This window comes from Caenorhabditis briggsae (assembly GCF_000004555.2).
Source record: "Caenorhabditis briggsae complete genome, chrIV, whole genome shotgun sequence".
Classification (NCBI taxonomy): Eukaryota; Metazoa; Nematoda; class Chromadorea; order Rhabditida; family Rhabditidae; genus Caenorhabditis; species Caenorhabditis briggsae.
This window is the reverse complement of record NC_013487.2, coordinates 3628912-3647492: the sequence shown is the minus strand read 5'-3', so window position 1 is coordinate 3647492 and position 18581 is coordinate 3628912. Positions and strand designations below refer to the sequence as shown.

At 34.3% G+C, this 18581-nt stretch overlaps 1 protein-coding gene and 2 non-coding genes across 3 annotated transcripts; 1 reads left to right on the top strand and 2 right to left on the bottom strand.

The window, feature by feature from the left end:
• Window positions 1-7403: 7403 nt before the first annotated feature.
• On the bottom strand, window positions 7404-7476 carry CBG28185. Its single transcript has one exon. It is a non-coding gene (tRNA).
• A 641-nt stretch (window positions 7477-8117) lies between these two features.
• CBG22583 lies at window positions 8118-8303 on the top strand (the record flags this gene model as incomplete). The annotated part of the gene is made up of 1 exon (XM_002632748.1): window positions 8118-8303. The coding sequence occupies one exon, from the start codon at window positions 8118-8120 to the stop codon at window positions 8301-8303; it is 186 nt and encodes a 61-aa protein (XP_002632794.1).
• Window positions 8167-8239, bottom strand: CBG28576. Its single transcript has one exon. It is a non-coding gene (tRNA).
• Window positions 8304-18581: the final 10278 nt, after the last annotated feature.

Sequence of the window (18581 nt, the reverse complement as noted above, 5' to 3'; positions counted from 1 at the left end):
TGGTAAGTTTTGGGATGATTTGACTTTTATGATTGCTAAAGACTTCTCAATATTTAACAAGGACACTTTCACCTTGATGCAGGGGTCTGGAATATTGAAAAAATTTAACAAAATTAGAGTTTTTTTGGTGTTGCCATTTTTAAAACTCTGATGAAATATCATAAGCCTTGTCGGTGACCCAAAAAGTTTCACATACATTTTTGAGACCCAAAATAGATGATTTTATGTGTGAAAATAGATACTTTCAAGGCACACCTTCTATTAGAGGTTTTACGGTATCTTGATTCCTGTATACGCCCCCTTTTTCGGCTGCGGCGCGCCCACGTTTTATTGAACAGACAGTATCCGTCCAAGAAATCAAGAAACTTACAAGGGAAGTGTTTTCAGACGGGGGTTGAGAATTTGCTCAAAATTTTAATACTTATAGTTTGAGACTCCCTCTACACGATGTTAGAAATATCTTGTCCCCGGATTCACCAGGAAGCTTAAAATCTTCGTCTGAAATTTTTATACCGATTTCGCGCTCTCCCTCTCTCCTCTAACCCCTCCTTCCTCTGCGCCCTCCGCGCCAGATGAAAATGTCGGTTGTGTGGTGTTGTGGTAAGAGGGTGACTCCACAGGTCCTGGGCGATGATGCGCATAAAGGACCCGATCCATATGCGATCCTCTAGAAGTCCGTTTGACACATATCGCGAACAACGAGCTGCGATGAGTCTCATATGTGTGCGATGCGGGAGAGGCTGAATCGAGTGTTCCGAATGCGCGCGTATCCTAGATGGATTCTGGGTGGGTGGGCGATGTGTGTGATATGGGTCTGATACGGTAGGCCGACTACAACACTCCGAAATCCCGGATGCGCCCATTGTTTACCGTAAATCCACACCGGCAACATTGTCAATTTTTCATCAAATCGCCTACATTTCTGATTATTCCTTCGACGTTTTTTGTGAAAAAGAGTTATGGCGACTGAAAAATCGCTGAATTCTTGCAGAAACATGCCTTTCACTCGTTAATTGCTATGTTTTTCGCCAAAATAGGTGATATTGAGATTTTTTGATTCCACTTTGTAATTATTGTAAAAATCTTTTTTTTTTTGAAATTGCATGAAAAANTTTCAATTTTTCATGGAATTTCAAAAAAAGTGAAAGTGAGACATTTTTTGAACAAATGAAAAAAAAACAATTTTTAGCGAATTTTTTTCCCATTTTCTTCTGATTTTGATTGCATATCAAATTTAAATGGAAACTGCCATAAGTCTTTTTCAAAACCAAAACATTGAGTTTCGAAAAATCAGTAATATGTCCTCTAAAATATAAAAGAATATGGAATAATAAAGGAAAAGCACGAAATCGGAAGACCTGAACAAAATCACATCACATATAGAACTTAACTGATACTTCTAGGAACCCCCAACCAACGTAAATAGCTCATTACATGGAGTGCCAGCAAGCCCAGGCGAGGAGATGCTTTGCGGCGGCGGTGTGCCCCATATGCCCCGTATATGCCCCATACCGGCGTCCTCTCCCTGTACCCAATTCATCGGCGCGTCCTCCGTCGCCCATCCATTATGCGTATGCGCGCCCAGGACCTGTGTCATTAGGAGTGAATATGCTGGTTCGAACCTCGCTGTGGTAAAACTTTTTTTGCTTTTTTCGAAACGAATTTTCGATTTCCAGTTTTGCCCTCTAGACACTTTATGATACAATTTGATAAATTTTCAAAACTTTCAAAGTAGAAAGAAGATTTTATGAGAACTTGATGAAAAATTTATTGATGATTTTTTTGACGGGTTCTTACATTATCCTATAGTTAAAAAACGAAAGTTCTATCCTCTGGAAACATCTCAATTCTACCCTTTTCGAAATGTAGTACTTCTAAATCGATCAAATATAACTTTTGAACCTCTTTCTATAGATTCCAGTCAATTTCCAGCAATATTTGAGAAGCTAGGGGTTGTCAAGGTTCTAGCAATTACGACTCTTCGGAGATTTTTTTGAGCCCAAAGACGAAATTGGGATGTCAAATTTTGTGAGAACGCTATTTTCATCGTTTCTGAATAACTGAGACTTTTTTTGGAACTTTTCGAAAAAATTTCAAAAAATCACTTTTGAAGTGTGGGGCACCCCATGGAGATGTTTTTCAGAAATTTTCAAAAAAAATTGTTTTTGAAAATGTTCAAAAACTATTCTAGATGATAGAAAAATGTTCAAAAATGAGGTTCGCATTCGAAAACATCATGAAAAACAAGTTTGAAAGCTCGGAAAATGAACGTTTTTGGTCAAAATTTAGCACTGAAAACACTTTGAGAGCCCATATTTCGATTCATATTGGATCCGGGGATCAGATATTGCTGACACCGCTTTCAGCATGTTTGAAAGTACCTTTTCACAAATTTTGAGCGAATTCTCAACCCCTATCTGAAAACACTTCCCTTGTTAGGATGTTAGGAGCAAACCATGATTCTAATATTGAACTAAATCACTGTAAATTTTTATGATAATCATGGAGCAATAACTTTTTCTGAGCTGTTGATTTTTAAATTTTTGTTCTCAAGCATCGTTATTCTTGAAAGCTGAGCATTCGAGATTCTCAAAGCCCCGTATTTTTTCGGAAAGAGGAGTTAACCGCAAAGTTTCGAAAAGTCAGAGTCCCGTACTTCCTGTAATTTGTTTTTTTTCAAAACTACAATTTTTCCTGTTGCATTGACCGCATTCGAGGCAAAAACCTCACTAATTTTCTTACATTAGAATCAATAAAATTTAAAAATGTTAAGTTAAGTATTACATTTCTGACTCAAGTTTTCTGGTTTCATCGGCACATGATTCAGTGACTTTTTTACTTCAACACCACAAAAGTGAGGTCCATGAAACGGGGAATGCGATATATTTTGAATTCAATTTTTTTTTGAATCTCAGCTTAACTATCGGAATTTTTGCACTAAATCGAGGATGGATGAGTGTAATAGACAAAAAACTGGCGATGCAATTCGACGATTAAATCGGTAGAAAATGCTAAGGTTTGTGGTCTGATTTTGAAAAGAAAACACTGGCAGGTGTGGAAAGGGCACATGTAGGATGGGTTATCCATAGGCATAATCAATTGAGGGATTACGTTCATTCGCATTTATTAGAAGTGTTTGGAACAGTTTTCAAATTTTTAACCGCATTTCAGTTTTTTTTTTCAAAATTACAATTTATCCTGTTTTATTAACCCTATTTCAAATAAAATTCAAGCAATCAGCTCACTATATACGTTATAATTGAAAGCAAGAGTTAGCGTGAGCAACGTACAAATTAGAATACAACCTCCAATATTTGCACTTTGCGCTCAATTACCTCAATTTCTGTAAGCGATATCAAAAATATGTCAACTAAGAAAGTTTTGGTGATATTATGATGAACAATCTATCCTTTACAGAAATCGAGATGATTGAGGTCGATTGGGGTGGCGTTTATAATTCTAGGTCAGTTATTACATACCCGACTCGAATATTTTGATTTCATAGAGCTAAAGGAATTTCTAGTGTCTCTCAAAATATCCATCTTTATGACGTTCAAATGAAACTTGAAACAATGCTCAAGAAACAGTAATGAACCTCGTGTTCACTTTCAAAGAAAAAACCAGCGAAGTTATTCGAAAATGTTGTTCGGAGCAGCAGAAAAATAGATAAGCTAACGGAAAAAGAAGACAAAAAAGGGTGGATTATAGAGTGCACTAAAAAATCTATCAATGCAATTCGAGGATTAACAAGAAAGAAACTAGGGAACTTTGGTATTCAAAAAGGAAAGGACTGACAGGTGGGAAAAGGGAATTTGTAGGTTATAGAAGTGCTCAAGAGTAATACCTATTAGAAGGGAAGAGACACTTTAAAAAAGTGTTCAGAGGCGTCTACGTATTAGGGTTTAAGTTCATTTGTGTTTATTGGAAGTGTTTCAAACAGTTGAAATTTATAACAATTTTTAGAAAAGAAGAGTTGATCTAAAAGCTTTGAAAAGGGTAGATACCGTATTTCCACTAATTTGAATGTCGAAAAAGTAACTTTTCTCTGTTTCGTTGACCCAATTTCAAATCAAACTTAAGCAAAAAAGCTCATTTCGTCGTATGACACGAATAGCACTAAACCTTACAGTTAGAATTCATAAAATCGAAAGGCTAGAATGAGAAATTTGACTTTTAACAAAATTATAACATCATCTCCAATACTTTTATTTTGAGTTCAGTTATCCCAAAGTGCTATTGAAAACTTTTAACTGATAAAATGTTGTTGACATTATAAAAAATATTTTATCAGATGACAAATTTTTGATATCTCTCATAGAAATTGAGATAATTGAACTCAAAGTGAATTTTTTTATAGCTTTCCATGGAATTTTTCAAAATGTGGTTAACCAAAAAATGGATTTCTTGCAACAGTCGATTTTTTTCGAAATTTCTGAATCAATTGATTACGACAAAGTCAGCCTATTTGAAAACCCAAGAAACCGATTTTCAGGCTTTCCTTGCAAAAATTCCGGAATGAAAATACAACATTTTTTTCGAAACGAATTCCTTATCAATTTTTCTCATTTTATTAAAATTTGTCTAGTTAGTGATAAAAACGCTTTAAAAACTTTAAAAGTTCACAGCTTTCCCGGTACAAACCAAGAAAAAAACAGCCGGAAAAATCCGAAAAAAAACAACGCAAAAACAAGATAAACAAAAATTTCTTTTCTTATTTTCGTACACATGCACTAGACGATGCAAGTGCGCGCCAGACAAGAGTTTTCTTCTTTTTTCTATCTTTTCGCAGAGGAATTTACGCGCGATATTCGAATATTGAGAGAGCGGAGGTCTTTCGCAACAATTCAAAAAGTGTGCGCGCGGCGAAGAGAGCAAACAGGGTGGTGAGAGAAAAGAGGCATTTGAAACTTTGGACAACGTTTTCTCAGGCGTGAGAAAATCAAGAGTAATCATGTTTTATATAATTCTGTAGGGTTTTTCAAGAGCTACAATTTGAATGTTGATACATAAAAAACTAATAAGTTTGAAGAAAGTTATTCCCCTTATAATGTCAAAGGGAAGTAAGGTTTTGACTTGAAGGGTGTAACTCGGAAGCTAGACAATCAAACAAAGGGGTTTTCAGTGATTGTCTAGGGCTTGTTAAGAACTACAATTTGAACCCTGATTCGTAGGAAATTAATGAGCTTGAAGAAAGTTATACGTCTTTTAATGTCAACATGGAGAATAGTTTTGGTTTAAAGGAGGCCAGACACCAAAAAAAAAAGGTTTCCTGGTATTTTGCATAGAGAACCCCCATGGGGGGTTGAACTCATGACAGGCAGCTCAGGGGTACAGCGCCGCTACCGGCTGAGCTACGGGGGCGCGAAGGCGCCTGACGATCGATGGTCAACATAAGCGCGGGCAAATACTCAGTGGCAAATACTCAGTTGCTACAGGATCAGTTGCTTAAAACGACAGTGGACAAAAATTTTCTTTTTTGTAGTATTTGAGAAAAAATTAGCAATTGAGTCAATTGTAGCAACTGAGTTTTTTTGTAGCAACTGAGATATTTTGTAGCAACTGAGATTTTGAAATTTCGGAAAATGCGAGCAATTGAGCCAAAAGTAGCAACTGAGTCATAGCAACTGGGAAAATAGCAACTGGGAAAATAGAAACTGAGACAAAAGTAGCAACTGGTCAGGAAGCAACTGATCCTGTAGCAACTGAGTATTTGCCATAAGCGCGGCGCGATTTCGTCCCCCGAACTGCCCCCGAAATTTTTGCTGTCTCGCCTCCTTTAAAGGTCAGGAGATTTTTCGTAGTTTTTTTGTAGCTAGAGTATGCATTCTACCGTAACGGTGTACAACGCTTAATGTCACTCTGCGTACAGCTGTCGTCCTCGCCTTTATGTATGCAATCGGGCGACTGCTTTTTCTTTGCCCGTGTAGCTCAGTCGGTAGCGGCGCCGCACCCTCAATCATCGCCCCAACAAGTTTAACTCCTCGAGGGGCATATTTAAACGAAATTTCGAGAACATTATTTTTTTCATGTCCCCCCACCTTTAAAGAGTATAACTCAAAAGTTTGGCAATAAGACATAGGGGTTTTTAGTGGTTGGACAGATCTTGATAGAAGCTTCATGTTCAAATTTGAATTGTAAGAAACCATTGAGTTTGAAGTCAATTGTAAGTCTTCACAAGTTAGAGTAAGATATTGTTCCTGGGATTTTTAAAACGTTTAACACAACTGGTCAGTTGTGATCGTTATTGAGTTTTAACTGGAACAGCAGAAATTTCGTTTTGAAAACTTATTTTTTGAGTTTCCTTCGTTTCAAACAATAGTGATTCTTGAAACATGAAAAACCTCACTCATCTTTAAAAATAATTTACGAGAAAAATTGAACACGATCCTGAAATTCTTTTTTTTCCAAACAAAAAACAATGGAATTAGTAAAAATTTTTCAAAATCTCTTACTCTTTATGATATTCAAAATCAGCATATTCGAAAATCCAAAGCTCATTTCAAAACGTTCCTTGCAGAAATTACAGAAAAAACTTGTTTTTTCTACACAAACATCTTATCAATTTATCTATTCTCTCAGACTTTATCCAGTTAGAAGTGAAATCTCTGAAACTTTAAAAGTTCGTGGTTTTTCGGTTAAATACCGAGTTGACCGCTGGAAATAACTGAAAACCAAAACTTCAGAAAGTAACTTTTTCCAATTGGTTCACTTTTATTCTGTTTCATTTATTTTATAAGAACGTTAGAGGAGACTTATTCCGTTAATAAATCCAAACTAACAAAAATTATATGCGTAATTGAAACTCTAGTTTTCAATTATTAAAGCATTTTCAAAGAGCTGGGAAATTGTAATTGGACCCCTGAAATCGGTTTCTATATCAATTTTGATTCCATTTATCAAAAATCACACCACTGGAAATTCAAACAAAGGATAGAGTACAATAACCCAAGTAAAAGTGCAAAGCGTATTTGTTTTAGTTTTTGGAAGAACCTTTTCACATCATTTACATCAATGATTCACCAACAATTTATTACAGTAATCAATGAAATCGCAAAGAATTTATTTGAAAAACAAATGAGAATCACAATAATAAATGGAAGGAAATTTTCGTCTGATGGAGTAACAGGAATTTCAAATTTCTTCATAAATTTCGCTTTTAGTATTTTACACTCATTTATTTTTGCAAACATGATTCGAAAATTTCCCGTAAATAATGCAATTATAATGACACTCAAGGAAACCCATAGTATTTCCAGAGGTGTTGGAACAGTACATTTTTTCGATTAATTTTATTTTTTTTGTTGATAAAAATTTTTAACACATTTAACCTTAAAAATGAATTCGAAATATCTGCAAAATACACAACTCTTATAAACCCATCAATTTCAAGAAAAAAAAGGAACTGATCTCGGGCGGGCTCGAACCACCGACCTTCTGTGTGTTAGACAGATGTGATAACCACTACACCACGAGACCACCGATTAAAACAAGGTCGGCAGGGCGTAGAGGTAGGAGGGAGAGAACGTGCGTCGCACGCTCATCAACAAAATGCGGCGGGGAGTGTGCCGAAACATACAAAGAGTGAGTAAGAGAGACAATTGGAAAATCGGGTGAAACATTTTAAAATGTGTTCAAAAAAATTGACCGATTGATCATCAATCGATTATTAACGAATTATCAAACAAGACAAAGTCCGTCTGAAATCGTCTAAATGAAACAGGATTATTTGAAGTTCAACATATTTTACCGTTTTCAATGTTAATTGACCAAAAAAACTAGATACATTCGAACTTGTTTAACCTGGAACTGATTTCCAAATGAAATCCAAAAAAATTTTTAACAATACAGCATCCAAAAACGCAATAAATCCCATGAAACTTCGATAGGTGTTGGAACAGGAAATTTTTTTTCTGGAATCTGGTAGAACTTGTCAATCCTTCTTACAAAATTTATTCTGACAATGATTAATGAACTTTTTGAACCAATTTTTACCAACAATTTATTCAAATTAGAGAAACTAACGGAAGCCCAAAATTTCAATTCGAAACATCTGAAGAGTATAAATAGCTTGAGAATCCAACAAGAACTACATATGCCCCAATAAAAATCGATTCAAAATGTCTGGAAAATCCAAAATCTATCAATCAAAAAACCAAAAAAAGGACCTGATCTCGGGCGGGCTCGAACCACCGACCTTCTGTGTGTTAGACAGATGTGATAACCACTACACCACGAGACCACCGAGAGAAACATGGTCGGCAGGGCGTAGAGGAGGGAGAGAAATGAGATGCCGCGGGGTGTGACTTTTTGCCTGTTTCAAACTCTTTCTGTATATTCCGTACTATTTTTACACCCCTGATTTCATTTTTTTTACCATTCAATAAACAAATTGATTCTCTATACGAATCTCATGAAAAAGAGAAGAAACCTGATATTTTAATAAACGGCCAGTCACCCTCCTAATATTGAGGACTTCCCTTCTGCCCACGTGGTCGATTGATAAGAGAAAATATTAGACATCTTCTCCTATATATTCACATCTTGTTTCCAATTAGAAATATTTCGTCTTGTACATATTGTGACATATTTTCTATTTTGATTGTTTTGTTGAATATGTTTTGGATGTTATATGTAGTAGGTTTGAATCGTGTGAAATGATAATAATGTGTATTCGAGTTTTCCAGTTTCAGTTAGTTTACAAAATAACTGTCTGAGCTTGGTTGTTGTTCTTCTACGAATTTCACGCTGAGATATGCATTTTCCAATTTAGGCTAGCTATAAGCAGTTTCGTTCGTTCCAGGATGAACGGTCCTAGTGTGGGTCCTGGGGTTTGGTAAGTTAGGATCGTGAACATTGGGAATTTGTTGGGATCAGCGGTCCATCGTGATACCGCTCTTCTCGGAAAGAGCGAGCATTATTAGTGCATTTGAAGTTTCCAGGAATCAATTTCTATATTGTCGACTTCTCATTAGATGAGAAGTATATATTAGGTTGGCAGGAAAGTAACTGTCCCTTGTTTTATTTGTGAATAATACAAAAGCAGGATTAATCCAAGATTAGCAGCAGACATGAGCGGAATTCCTTATTCCTTATTCCTTATTCCTTATTCCGGGTGTTTTTTCTATTCCTTATTCCTTATTCCTTCTTCCGGTTTTTTAATTTTGTTCCTTATTCCTTCTTCCTTCTTCCTGATTTTTTTTTGTTATTCCTTTTCAAAACTTTAAACGTTCTAAATTGCCGCGTAACATTTTATTTGCACGGTTTTTCGGAAATTTTTTTTTGGAAATCTTGGAAAAGTTATGCGTTTTTCTGTACCCCGAAAAGAAGCCGATTGAATAACGACACTGTTGACAAATTAACTTTTTGTTCACTCAATTTGAAAAATTGTGGCCTTAAAAACTGATAATTCACAATTATGATTTTGTTTTTTAGTTTTTAATTTCTAGTTTGAGAGTTCCCTCTCCATTTTTCTTGTTTGTGTCTCGGTTTGTGAGTTCTCTCTTCGTTGTTCGTGTTTTAAAATAAACAGTGTTTTTCAAGACAAAAAGAAATCTTCCTTCGTTCGGAAATTCTTTCGTTCCTTATTCCTTATTCCTTATTCCTTATTCCGGGTGTTTTTTCCATTCCTTATTCCTTATTCCTTATTCCGGATTTTCAAAATTTTTATTCCGCTCATGTCTGATTAGCAGTATGCACCGTCGTGGTCCACGACATGTTGGCAATGTTCAGATTACTTGTGGATACAATACCTTCAAAAGCCAGCTAGCCGCGAATCAAAGTATTCATTTTTTCCTGTTTTTCACATAAATGGTGCAAATTTTCGTATTCTCTGATGAGGTTGTATCTCTCCGGATATCCAATAATCTGATAGAGCTCAGTCGGGACTATAAGTAGGTGAGGGAGAACGGTCCCGCTGAAGCTGCTCAGGTCTGACTTGACTGCAGTTAAAAAACGAAAAAACCTCATGTTCAAAAGTCACGCCGTACCTGAGCCGCTTTGGCTCGACGGTTCTCCTTTACCCCCGTTAAAGATCTGATTCAGCTCTATCAGATCATTGGTTATTCAAAAGTATACGACGTCATCTGGAGCTTAAGGAAGGACTTTAACCAATTGATGCCTGAGAAAATGGACTGGAGGGATACTTTGACTTGCCACTAGCTGGCTTTTGGAGGGATGGTACCCACGAGTTACCTGAATATTGCCAACATGTTGTGGATCACGACGGTGCATATTGCTAATTCTGGATTATTCTTGTGTTTGTGCTATTTACTAATAAAAAAATGGACAGTTACTTTCCTGCCAACCTAATACAAAAAATAATAGTTTTCCAATTTTTTTCCGTTTCGTCCAGGACATCAATTTTACATACGATTCCATGAATTGTTCCATCCAATACATTTTGCACGACAACCTAGATGCTTCTTCTAAAAATGTTATTGGAATTTTTCTGGTTTCTTAAGGTCCAGGTAACGCTCCAGTAAACCAGGTTATTATTGAAAAACCGTTTGTAACAAGTTCCTAATAAATCATCTATCAATTTTCGAGTTCTCGTTCAGGGCTTCACTTTCTGATGATTTTCTGTTTCAAACTGGACATCAATTTTATCAATTTATCAATTACTAATACACCCTTAATGAAATCTCTCATTAAACATAGCGCTCACATAGCTCATCCGGAAATGCGACATCTATAATACCGACATGTTCAACTCCTTGAGTGGTTTCTATAGAAATGTTTGTTTCTGACGCCCTACGACCGTCAATAATCTCATTATCCCTCTGTTTCTTTCATTAGTTCAAAAATTGGATTAATTTTTTTTCCAGCTCCGTAAAATCCATAAATCATCCTCTATCAACAGGCAGCCAATTTCAAACCGTGTTTGATAAGACTTCTATTTCCCCTGAACCATGCAAAGTCCACTGCGTAGCGCGTCCCCCTTTTTCTCCTCTCCATTATCAAAACATTTTTCCGTTTTTCACCTGCTGGTGACACTTTTTGGTCTTTGATGAAACTGGAGAAGAAGTGATATCACTAGAGAAACTGGTTTAGAGATTACGGTAGATTTTTCTTTTAGGAAGATCACCACTTTTTGTATTCGTCGTCATTTCCTTTTAAATATTCGTAAAATTTAAAATTCCAATAAATTTGAAAGAGCAATTAAAGAAATATGGTAATTAGTGAAAAAGAAATTTGCATTTTGAACTCTTGGCGCATCAAAAAAGATCAATTTTTCTTCGCTCTATTACCCAAATTGATGAAATTAGCCTCATGTGAAATTTATTTTTTTAACAAATTTCCTGTTCCAGTTTCCTAACTTAATAACTAAATTATTTTCCGTTTCGCTCCCATTTGGTCATTTCCACCTTCTGTGTCTTATCATGTTTCTATTTTCAGATTGTCCTTTTCTGTCAATTGTATCAGTTACCGGAGTTTGTTGACCTTACCCTTAACATCCACTTTTTTGACCGTTTCATAATTTAATGAAATTCGCGGAAAAATCACTAAAAATGTTTCCGTCGCAATGTAAGGAACTAGCTAGAAAAATCTCGTCGAAAATTGGTATACTTCTGGTGTCTGAAGAATAGTACTGGTCCGTTTGGTCTGAAAATTTCAGAGATCACAAATCAAAAATAGAACTTTATTTTTGTAGTTCACAACATTTTTGTACAATCAATTGCTGATAAGATATATGGTCTGAAATTGGTAAAAATATCATTGAGAGTACTAGAAAGTGAATAATTACAAAAACGGATCTCTATAATTTATTTATTAGTTCTGAAAATTCCCAATGAATTGGGCCAAAACTAAATTCTAATCCACACATCTAAAGTTCACAATTTTCCATTAAAATTCTATTTTCTACGGCTAGTACTGTACTTTCTTGTTATGTTGATAATTTCATTCCAACCAAAATTATAAGTTCAGTTTCCTCGAGTTTGTAGTTTTCAAAAAAATTAGATGACTTCAACTTAATGCTGAAACATATTTCCACTGTTTCTATATCTCCACATTTAAAAAAAAATCTTTTTTGAAGACAATGTGAAATCGTCTTACACTGGAAAGAGATGTTAAAGGAAATGCGAAAAGTCGGCTTGTAGCGGAAGTTTGAATTTTAGCGGGACTGTGTGAATTAATCTATTATACTCGTTTTAAATACGGCACAATCGACAGCACAAGATTGTTGCCACAAAGCTCAGCTGCGCGATTCCTCCTAATTTTGCACCACAAGTTCAACTCGAAGGACTTCTACTTGGAGATAAACATTTTTCCAGGCCCCCTCACCCTTAAAACTCGAAATGTTAGCATTAAGCGTTTACCATCACGCCCCATAAGAATCATGTTCACGAATGTGACCGACTTGAAACAGAAAAACTTTTAATTTTTTTCTCAAAAACGAGTTACAGCTTAAAATTAGCAACAAATAGTGCTTTAATCTTGAAGAGATGAAATCAATATCAATGCAGAGATCTTGACTACGCTCAAGATATGATCGCAAAACAGTAACATTTTAAATGAAATCTAACAAATATCGGTTGACTATCTGTGCTTATTTTGATAGGGAACTGAATGGATTTCAAATTTGACTTTTATTTTTAAAAAAACTTCGAAATATATATTTTTCATTTTTCCGATTAGTGGTTTTTGTAACTTTTTTTTTTTTGTTTTTACTGTTGATAATCTCATCAATTCTGGTATTTTATACATTAGCTTCAGAAAAATTTCGATTTCAAAAAAATGTTATTATCGGCAAAAATTAAAATCAGTGACCAATTATCTTCCTGTAAAACATACAAGAAAGTACAGTACTAGCCGTAGAAAATAGAATTTTAATGGAAAATTGTGAACTTTAGATGTGTGGATTAGAATTTAGTTTTGGCCCAATTCATTGGGAATTTTCAGAACTAATAAATAAATTATAGAGATCCGTTTTTGTAATTATTCACTTTCTAGTACTCTCAATGATATTTTTACCAATTTCAGACCATATATCTTATCAGCAATTGATTGTACAAAAATGTTGTGAACTACAAAAATAAAGTTCTATTTTTGATTTGTGATCTCTGAAATTTTCAGACCAAACGGACCAGTACTATTCTTCAGACACCTGTGAATTATATTAAAAAAATAGTTAACTGACAAAATGTTCTTCAAAATATCACAAAAACTAGAACAGTTGATAACTTTTTTATATCTTTTACGGGAACCGAGATGAATTATTTTGAGCCCTTATATTACAGGTTTTACAGTGACTGGGTTTTTAAGGAATTTTGGAGTACAAATTGAAGTGGAAAAAATTGGTCAACGGAGAAAAAAAAATGGAAAGAATGGTTAAATGTACAAAGATAGCCTTATTACTTTTTATAGAGCAAATGTGAGGAACTGCTGGACTGACCCCATTGAAATGTTCTGATACATTTGGAAAATTATGACCAATTTGAAACTTGAAATTTTGTTAATTTTATACCTCGATGGACCTATTTGAAACGGATTAAAAAAAACCACGAAATCTATAATTGAAGCCTCTTGGCGTCTCACTTGACTCAATTTATCCTTAACAGATATTGAAAAGTGGTCAACTGACAAAAAAATTTATCATTCAAAAATATCAAAGTTTCAGAATAGTCATGAGATTCCCAATCCAGCAAAAAATTTGATATCAATTTTCTACCTTCATGCACTCTATTAAAAAACAAGTTTAAAAAATGATCTCTGTATTTTTTTCACAATTCCTTCCAATATATTTTCAACCCTGTCTGTTGACCGACTCTCTTTACAACTCTCCCCGGGAAAAATGACATCACCATGGGGAACATGTATGTATCTCTTCGTCTCTCTTTTCCCTATCTCTCTCCTCTCTCCCTTCTAGTGCCATCCAGACAAAACGTGTAGTCTAGGGGAAGAAGAGAAAAGTGAATCCAGTTGCCACGTGCACTTTCTCCTGCTCTCTCAATTTTTAATTATCTCTCCCTCTCTCTTCTCTGCGTCTCCTATCTCTCGGAGAAGACACCCGGGAGTGTCTTACCGACCGGGAGATGATGAAAAATTTTCAAATATTCTGCGTCTCTTCGTCTCACACACTATTTCCCCTTGCCTTCCGTTCTGAATTATGCAGCTCCTTTTCATTCATGCCTCATCATTGGCCCTTTGAATTGGAAAAAAGTGAAGAATTTATTTTTTGGTTTTCTTGAAATGTCTCTTTTTTCCAATTTCCTTCTTCTTCTTTTTTTTTTCTTCTAACAATTTCTTTCTCTCACCGCAAGAATTGATGCGTTTCTTAGGTCAATACACTATTATATGTTTCGGTTATCAGTGAGAATTTGACGAGAGAGAGAGAGAGAGGGTGTGCTGATTGAAGAGAGTGATTAGAGAAGACGGAGACAGAATGATCACAACCTGAAAGACGAAAAGGGAGAGAAGAGGTGGTGGTGATGACAGATAGATGACATTTTTTGGACTTTGTAGTGTTTAGGAGATACGGTTCTCTTATTACTGATAACCTTTTTTCGTCTTTTTCTCACTTTTTGCACACATTTCTCCGTTTTTGTGTTCCTGAACTTTTTGATTTTTTCCACACGTGATGGGTTTTGTTTACTGATATCTCTCTAAAATATTATCTAGAATATAAAAAATTAGCTTAGTGAAACTGAAAAAAATCGATCCAAAAATAGTGATCTGAAATGTTTTAAAAATTAGGATCATGAAAAAATTTTCCTGCTTCAAAGTGAACGTTAATAAACTGATTTTTTTTCAATTAGTGACTTACTTTGAGGTTTTTTGAGAATTTTCAGACACTGTTCTAACTTTTTCCACATTTTCCAGTGCAAAGAATCAATTCAAACCTTGGGCGCTTAATTAACTTAATAATTCAATTTTTCACTATTTCGTGAAATTTTTTACAGTTTGCTTTTTTTTTTCGAAAAAAGCGATGATACTGAATTTTGCACTATGAAACTGAAAAAATTGAAATATATTCAAAAATCATGATCTGAAACTTGAGAAATTTACAAAAATTTTTTTATGTTTCAAAGGGATGACATATTTAGTGAGATATTTCTTTTTTTAGTTTTGGCTCTCCAATCACATATTTTGTGTTGTCCTCTTTTTTGATTTTTTTTTCCAAGTTTATTGTGAATTGAGTTAAATCTTCGCGCCAGCATGGGAAAAAGAAGCCCAATGAAACAAGAAAAACAGATTTGGAAAATATGATCTGAAATTTTTTGAAAATTAAAACCATAAAATAAATTCCAGCTTCAAAGTGAACATTATTCAATTAAATTTAGGAAATTTTAGTTGTGTAGATTTTTTAGGCACTCTCTCAATTTTGGCACATGTTCCGGTACAAAAAAATAGTCCAATTATTCTGTGCCCGAATTACTTATTAACATAGTTCTCTTTTTTCGTGAAATTTTTTGGAATTTTTATTGCAATTCACATTTTTTCATGTTCGGACAGACCAACAGGGAGAGAGAGAGAAAGAGACGCAACTTCATTTATTTAATACCAGCCTGTTTGCCGCGCCTCCTCCGCCGCTTCAAACAGTTGGCTGGTGCGCCTTCGGCGCGATTCAATCTATATCTTTTACTGTTCGTCGCTTCGCTTCTCTGTCTTACTCAAAGGGTCAAATAAACTCACGTGACTTTTTAAATAAGAAAGAGGAGCAAGGCGACGATAAAGCAAAAAATAGGTCAAATCACGCCGAAGGCGCACCAGTTTGAAGCGGCGGAGGAGGCGCGGCAAACAGGCTGGTTTATTATAAGAATGATACGATTTATCTTTTGAGATCGTGAGTTTCTCATTATATTGTTAAAATGAGCATTGTGAAACTGGAAAAAAAGGGTTCACAAATAGTGTTTTAGAACCAAAATTGATACCCGATTTTTTTTTCAGATTTTTATACTGTTTCCTCGACTATTATTTTTCAGTACTATCATCGATTTTTCTACATCAAATCGTCTTTTTACCTTTTCAACGTGAAAATGAGCACTGTGAAACTTAAAAATTTTTATTTTAATTTTTAGGGTTTTTTTTTCAATATTTTGTTATATTTGTATTTTGCTCCTTTTCGAAAATTTGAAAAAGGAGACATTGACTAAAAATTTAGGGCAGTAAAGTATTCTAAAATTATGTCAATTCAGTGAGAAAATAATTCTGAAAAATAAGACAAAATCTTGAAAGCTCCATTTCTAATCTCTAAAAACCCATTTCTAGGTTTAAGATTTCTTCTTTTCTTAAGTGTTCTTGTTTTTAGACACATTTTCCAGAACATTTTCATGAAATAAAAAATAATTACTGTTCAGGAATCAAAATTGAATATATTTTTCTATTTTTTTGACTCTGTGTTAACCAAAATATCTTATCGAAATTCCAGAAAGTTTTGGAAATCAAGTTTTCGATATTTTTCGGATAATTTTGTACAGGAAACTCAAAATTTTGAGGACCTATCAATCCTTTTTCTTTTTTGACTACAAAAATCGACCCCGTGGAACAGAAAAAAGTGACAAAATCTTAAAAATAAATCGAGCCTTTAATTTTTTTTAGAATCTAATCCTGTATTAATCAAACACTAGTTAGAGTACCATATTTTTGGAAAACTTCTGGTAAATCTTCAAATTAAAATATTCATTCCAATCTTGAAAATTGAAATAATCTATTCAAAGTTCAAAAATCAGAATATCCGGAGAGGTTCGAATTATCTGGAATTCACTAAAGCAATATTACAATGTTCTTCTAAATTTTCTAGTTGAGAATTTGAAACAGAAATTTTAGTTTCTTTGCATTTTCACTGTCTCAAATTCTTTATTTTTATACATATTCCTTGTTCAAATTTCTCAATAGTCATTAGTTAATGGACAATTAATAATCTCGCGGACAACGTTCTTGTCGATTTACGAGGCCCCGCCCCAAAAAACAGTACAATCTGAATATGAGATTCTCATTCTTTAAAGGTTCTTCATCTCTCAGCGATCTTATCTTCCATCGTTGTCCTTTTGCGTATACATAGTATCGGTTTTTCTAGACATTAAAACACACAAATTGTCTTTTCTTCGCAAAAAAAATTGCTGGAAAAATTATGTTCCATCTTATTCCGATTGACAATGGTCACTTTAAACAAGTAGTGGGATCAGTTTGTCTGTTCATAGCTAATAACCCTCCCCCCTCCTCTCTCAATTATCTCTGATAAATCGATTCTTAAATATAGAAAAAACCTACAGTTTTCCTACAGTTTTCCTACAAACCTACAGTTTTTTCATAATCTTATCAATTATAGTATCACATTTTTTTACCGGAAAATTGGTACCGATGTTTTCGATTTATGAATTTGTGATAACTGATAAAACTACAACATGTTTGGTTTGCAAAAAGAAAAAAACGTGATTTTTCGTGTTTAATTATTTACGAATAGTAATTTAGTGTTGTTAACGAAAGGATGTCCCGTATACCGTATACCGTAAAACCTCTATTAGAAGGGCATGCCCTTCAACTAGAGGGTTCCTTGTGATACAGATTTTACGACGAAAGGCTTGTGTTCAATTATATGTACCTAAATTAGTTACAAGTCCATAAGTACAAACTGCAAAAAATTATGATCACTATACCACTTCGTCCAAAATTATGACACTAAAACAAATCAAGCTTTCACAGGAAATTTGAAACAGTACTTTTTTAAAAATTCTGAACTTGTTCTTTCAAAAAATTGGCTGTTTTTTTCCGTTATGAATTATGCTAATTTATGTTTTTCCGCCTTTTCCAAATATTAGAAAGTCCAAGGATTCCGAAATTTCTAAATTTTTCCGCTTCAAAACCATGGTAACAATATTGTCTTGTTTATTTGGATAATAGGTCTTTGAAAAAAATGCTCAAAAAAGTCCACCTGCCTTGACATTCATATTTTCATATTCTGACAAGAATAAGTCTGATGCCTGGGAATTTTGTTTCTCAAATTTTTAAAAAATTTTATTTAAAAAATGATTCAGCAATTTCAGATATCCTGATTTTTATTTCAATGTTTGCTTGAAATATAGAATATCTTAAAAAATTAAAAAGTACAAAATAAAATATATTATTATAATATGGTTAAACACTTGTTTGATTCCAAGTTACATTTGTTATTTGGAAATACAGTAATCCAGCAATTGCTAAAAGTTAAAAAATCTTTTAGCGAATACTGTCTAGTTGATCTTTTGATTCTTTGGAATTTGCAGCCAAAGTTTTTTTTTTCTCTTCCAATCTTTAAAAATATTTGTTGTTCTCTGTAAATTGATTGAATCATCACGTTGTCTTCCTCTTCTTGCACTAAAAATTGTCAATCCAATCAAAACAGAAAACTTGCTTCCTCCTCCTACCAGTTGATCCTTTGATTTTTTAGAGTATCTTATTTTTTGTTGAAATATTTTCAGTTTCAAAGTCTAGATGTAGTTGTTTTTCAATATGGGTTCGATTTCAATTTTTTTCATTTCCGGAACTCCTTAGAAGTTGAGAAGCGCCGAACACTTAGTAACCTTCTTACTCTCAAAAAGGAACTGGCGCGGTGGTGTCGGGGATCACAGGTGATTCGCGCAGCGTCTATAATAGGTGAAATA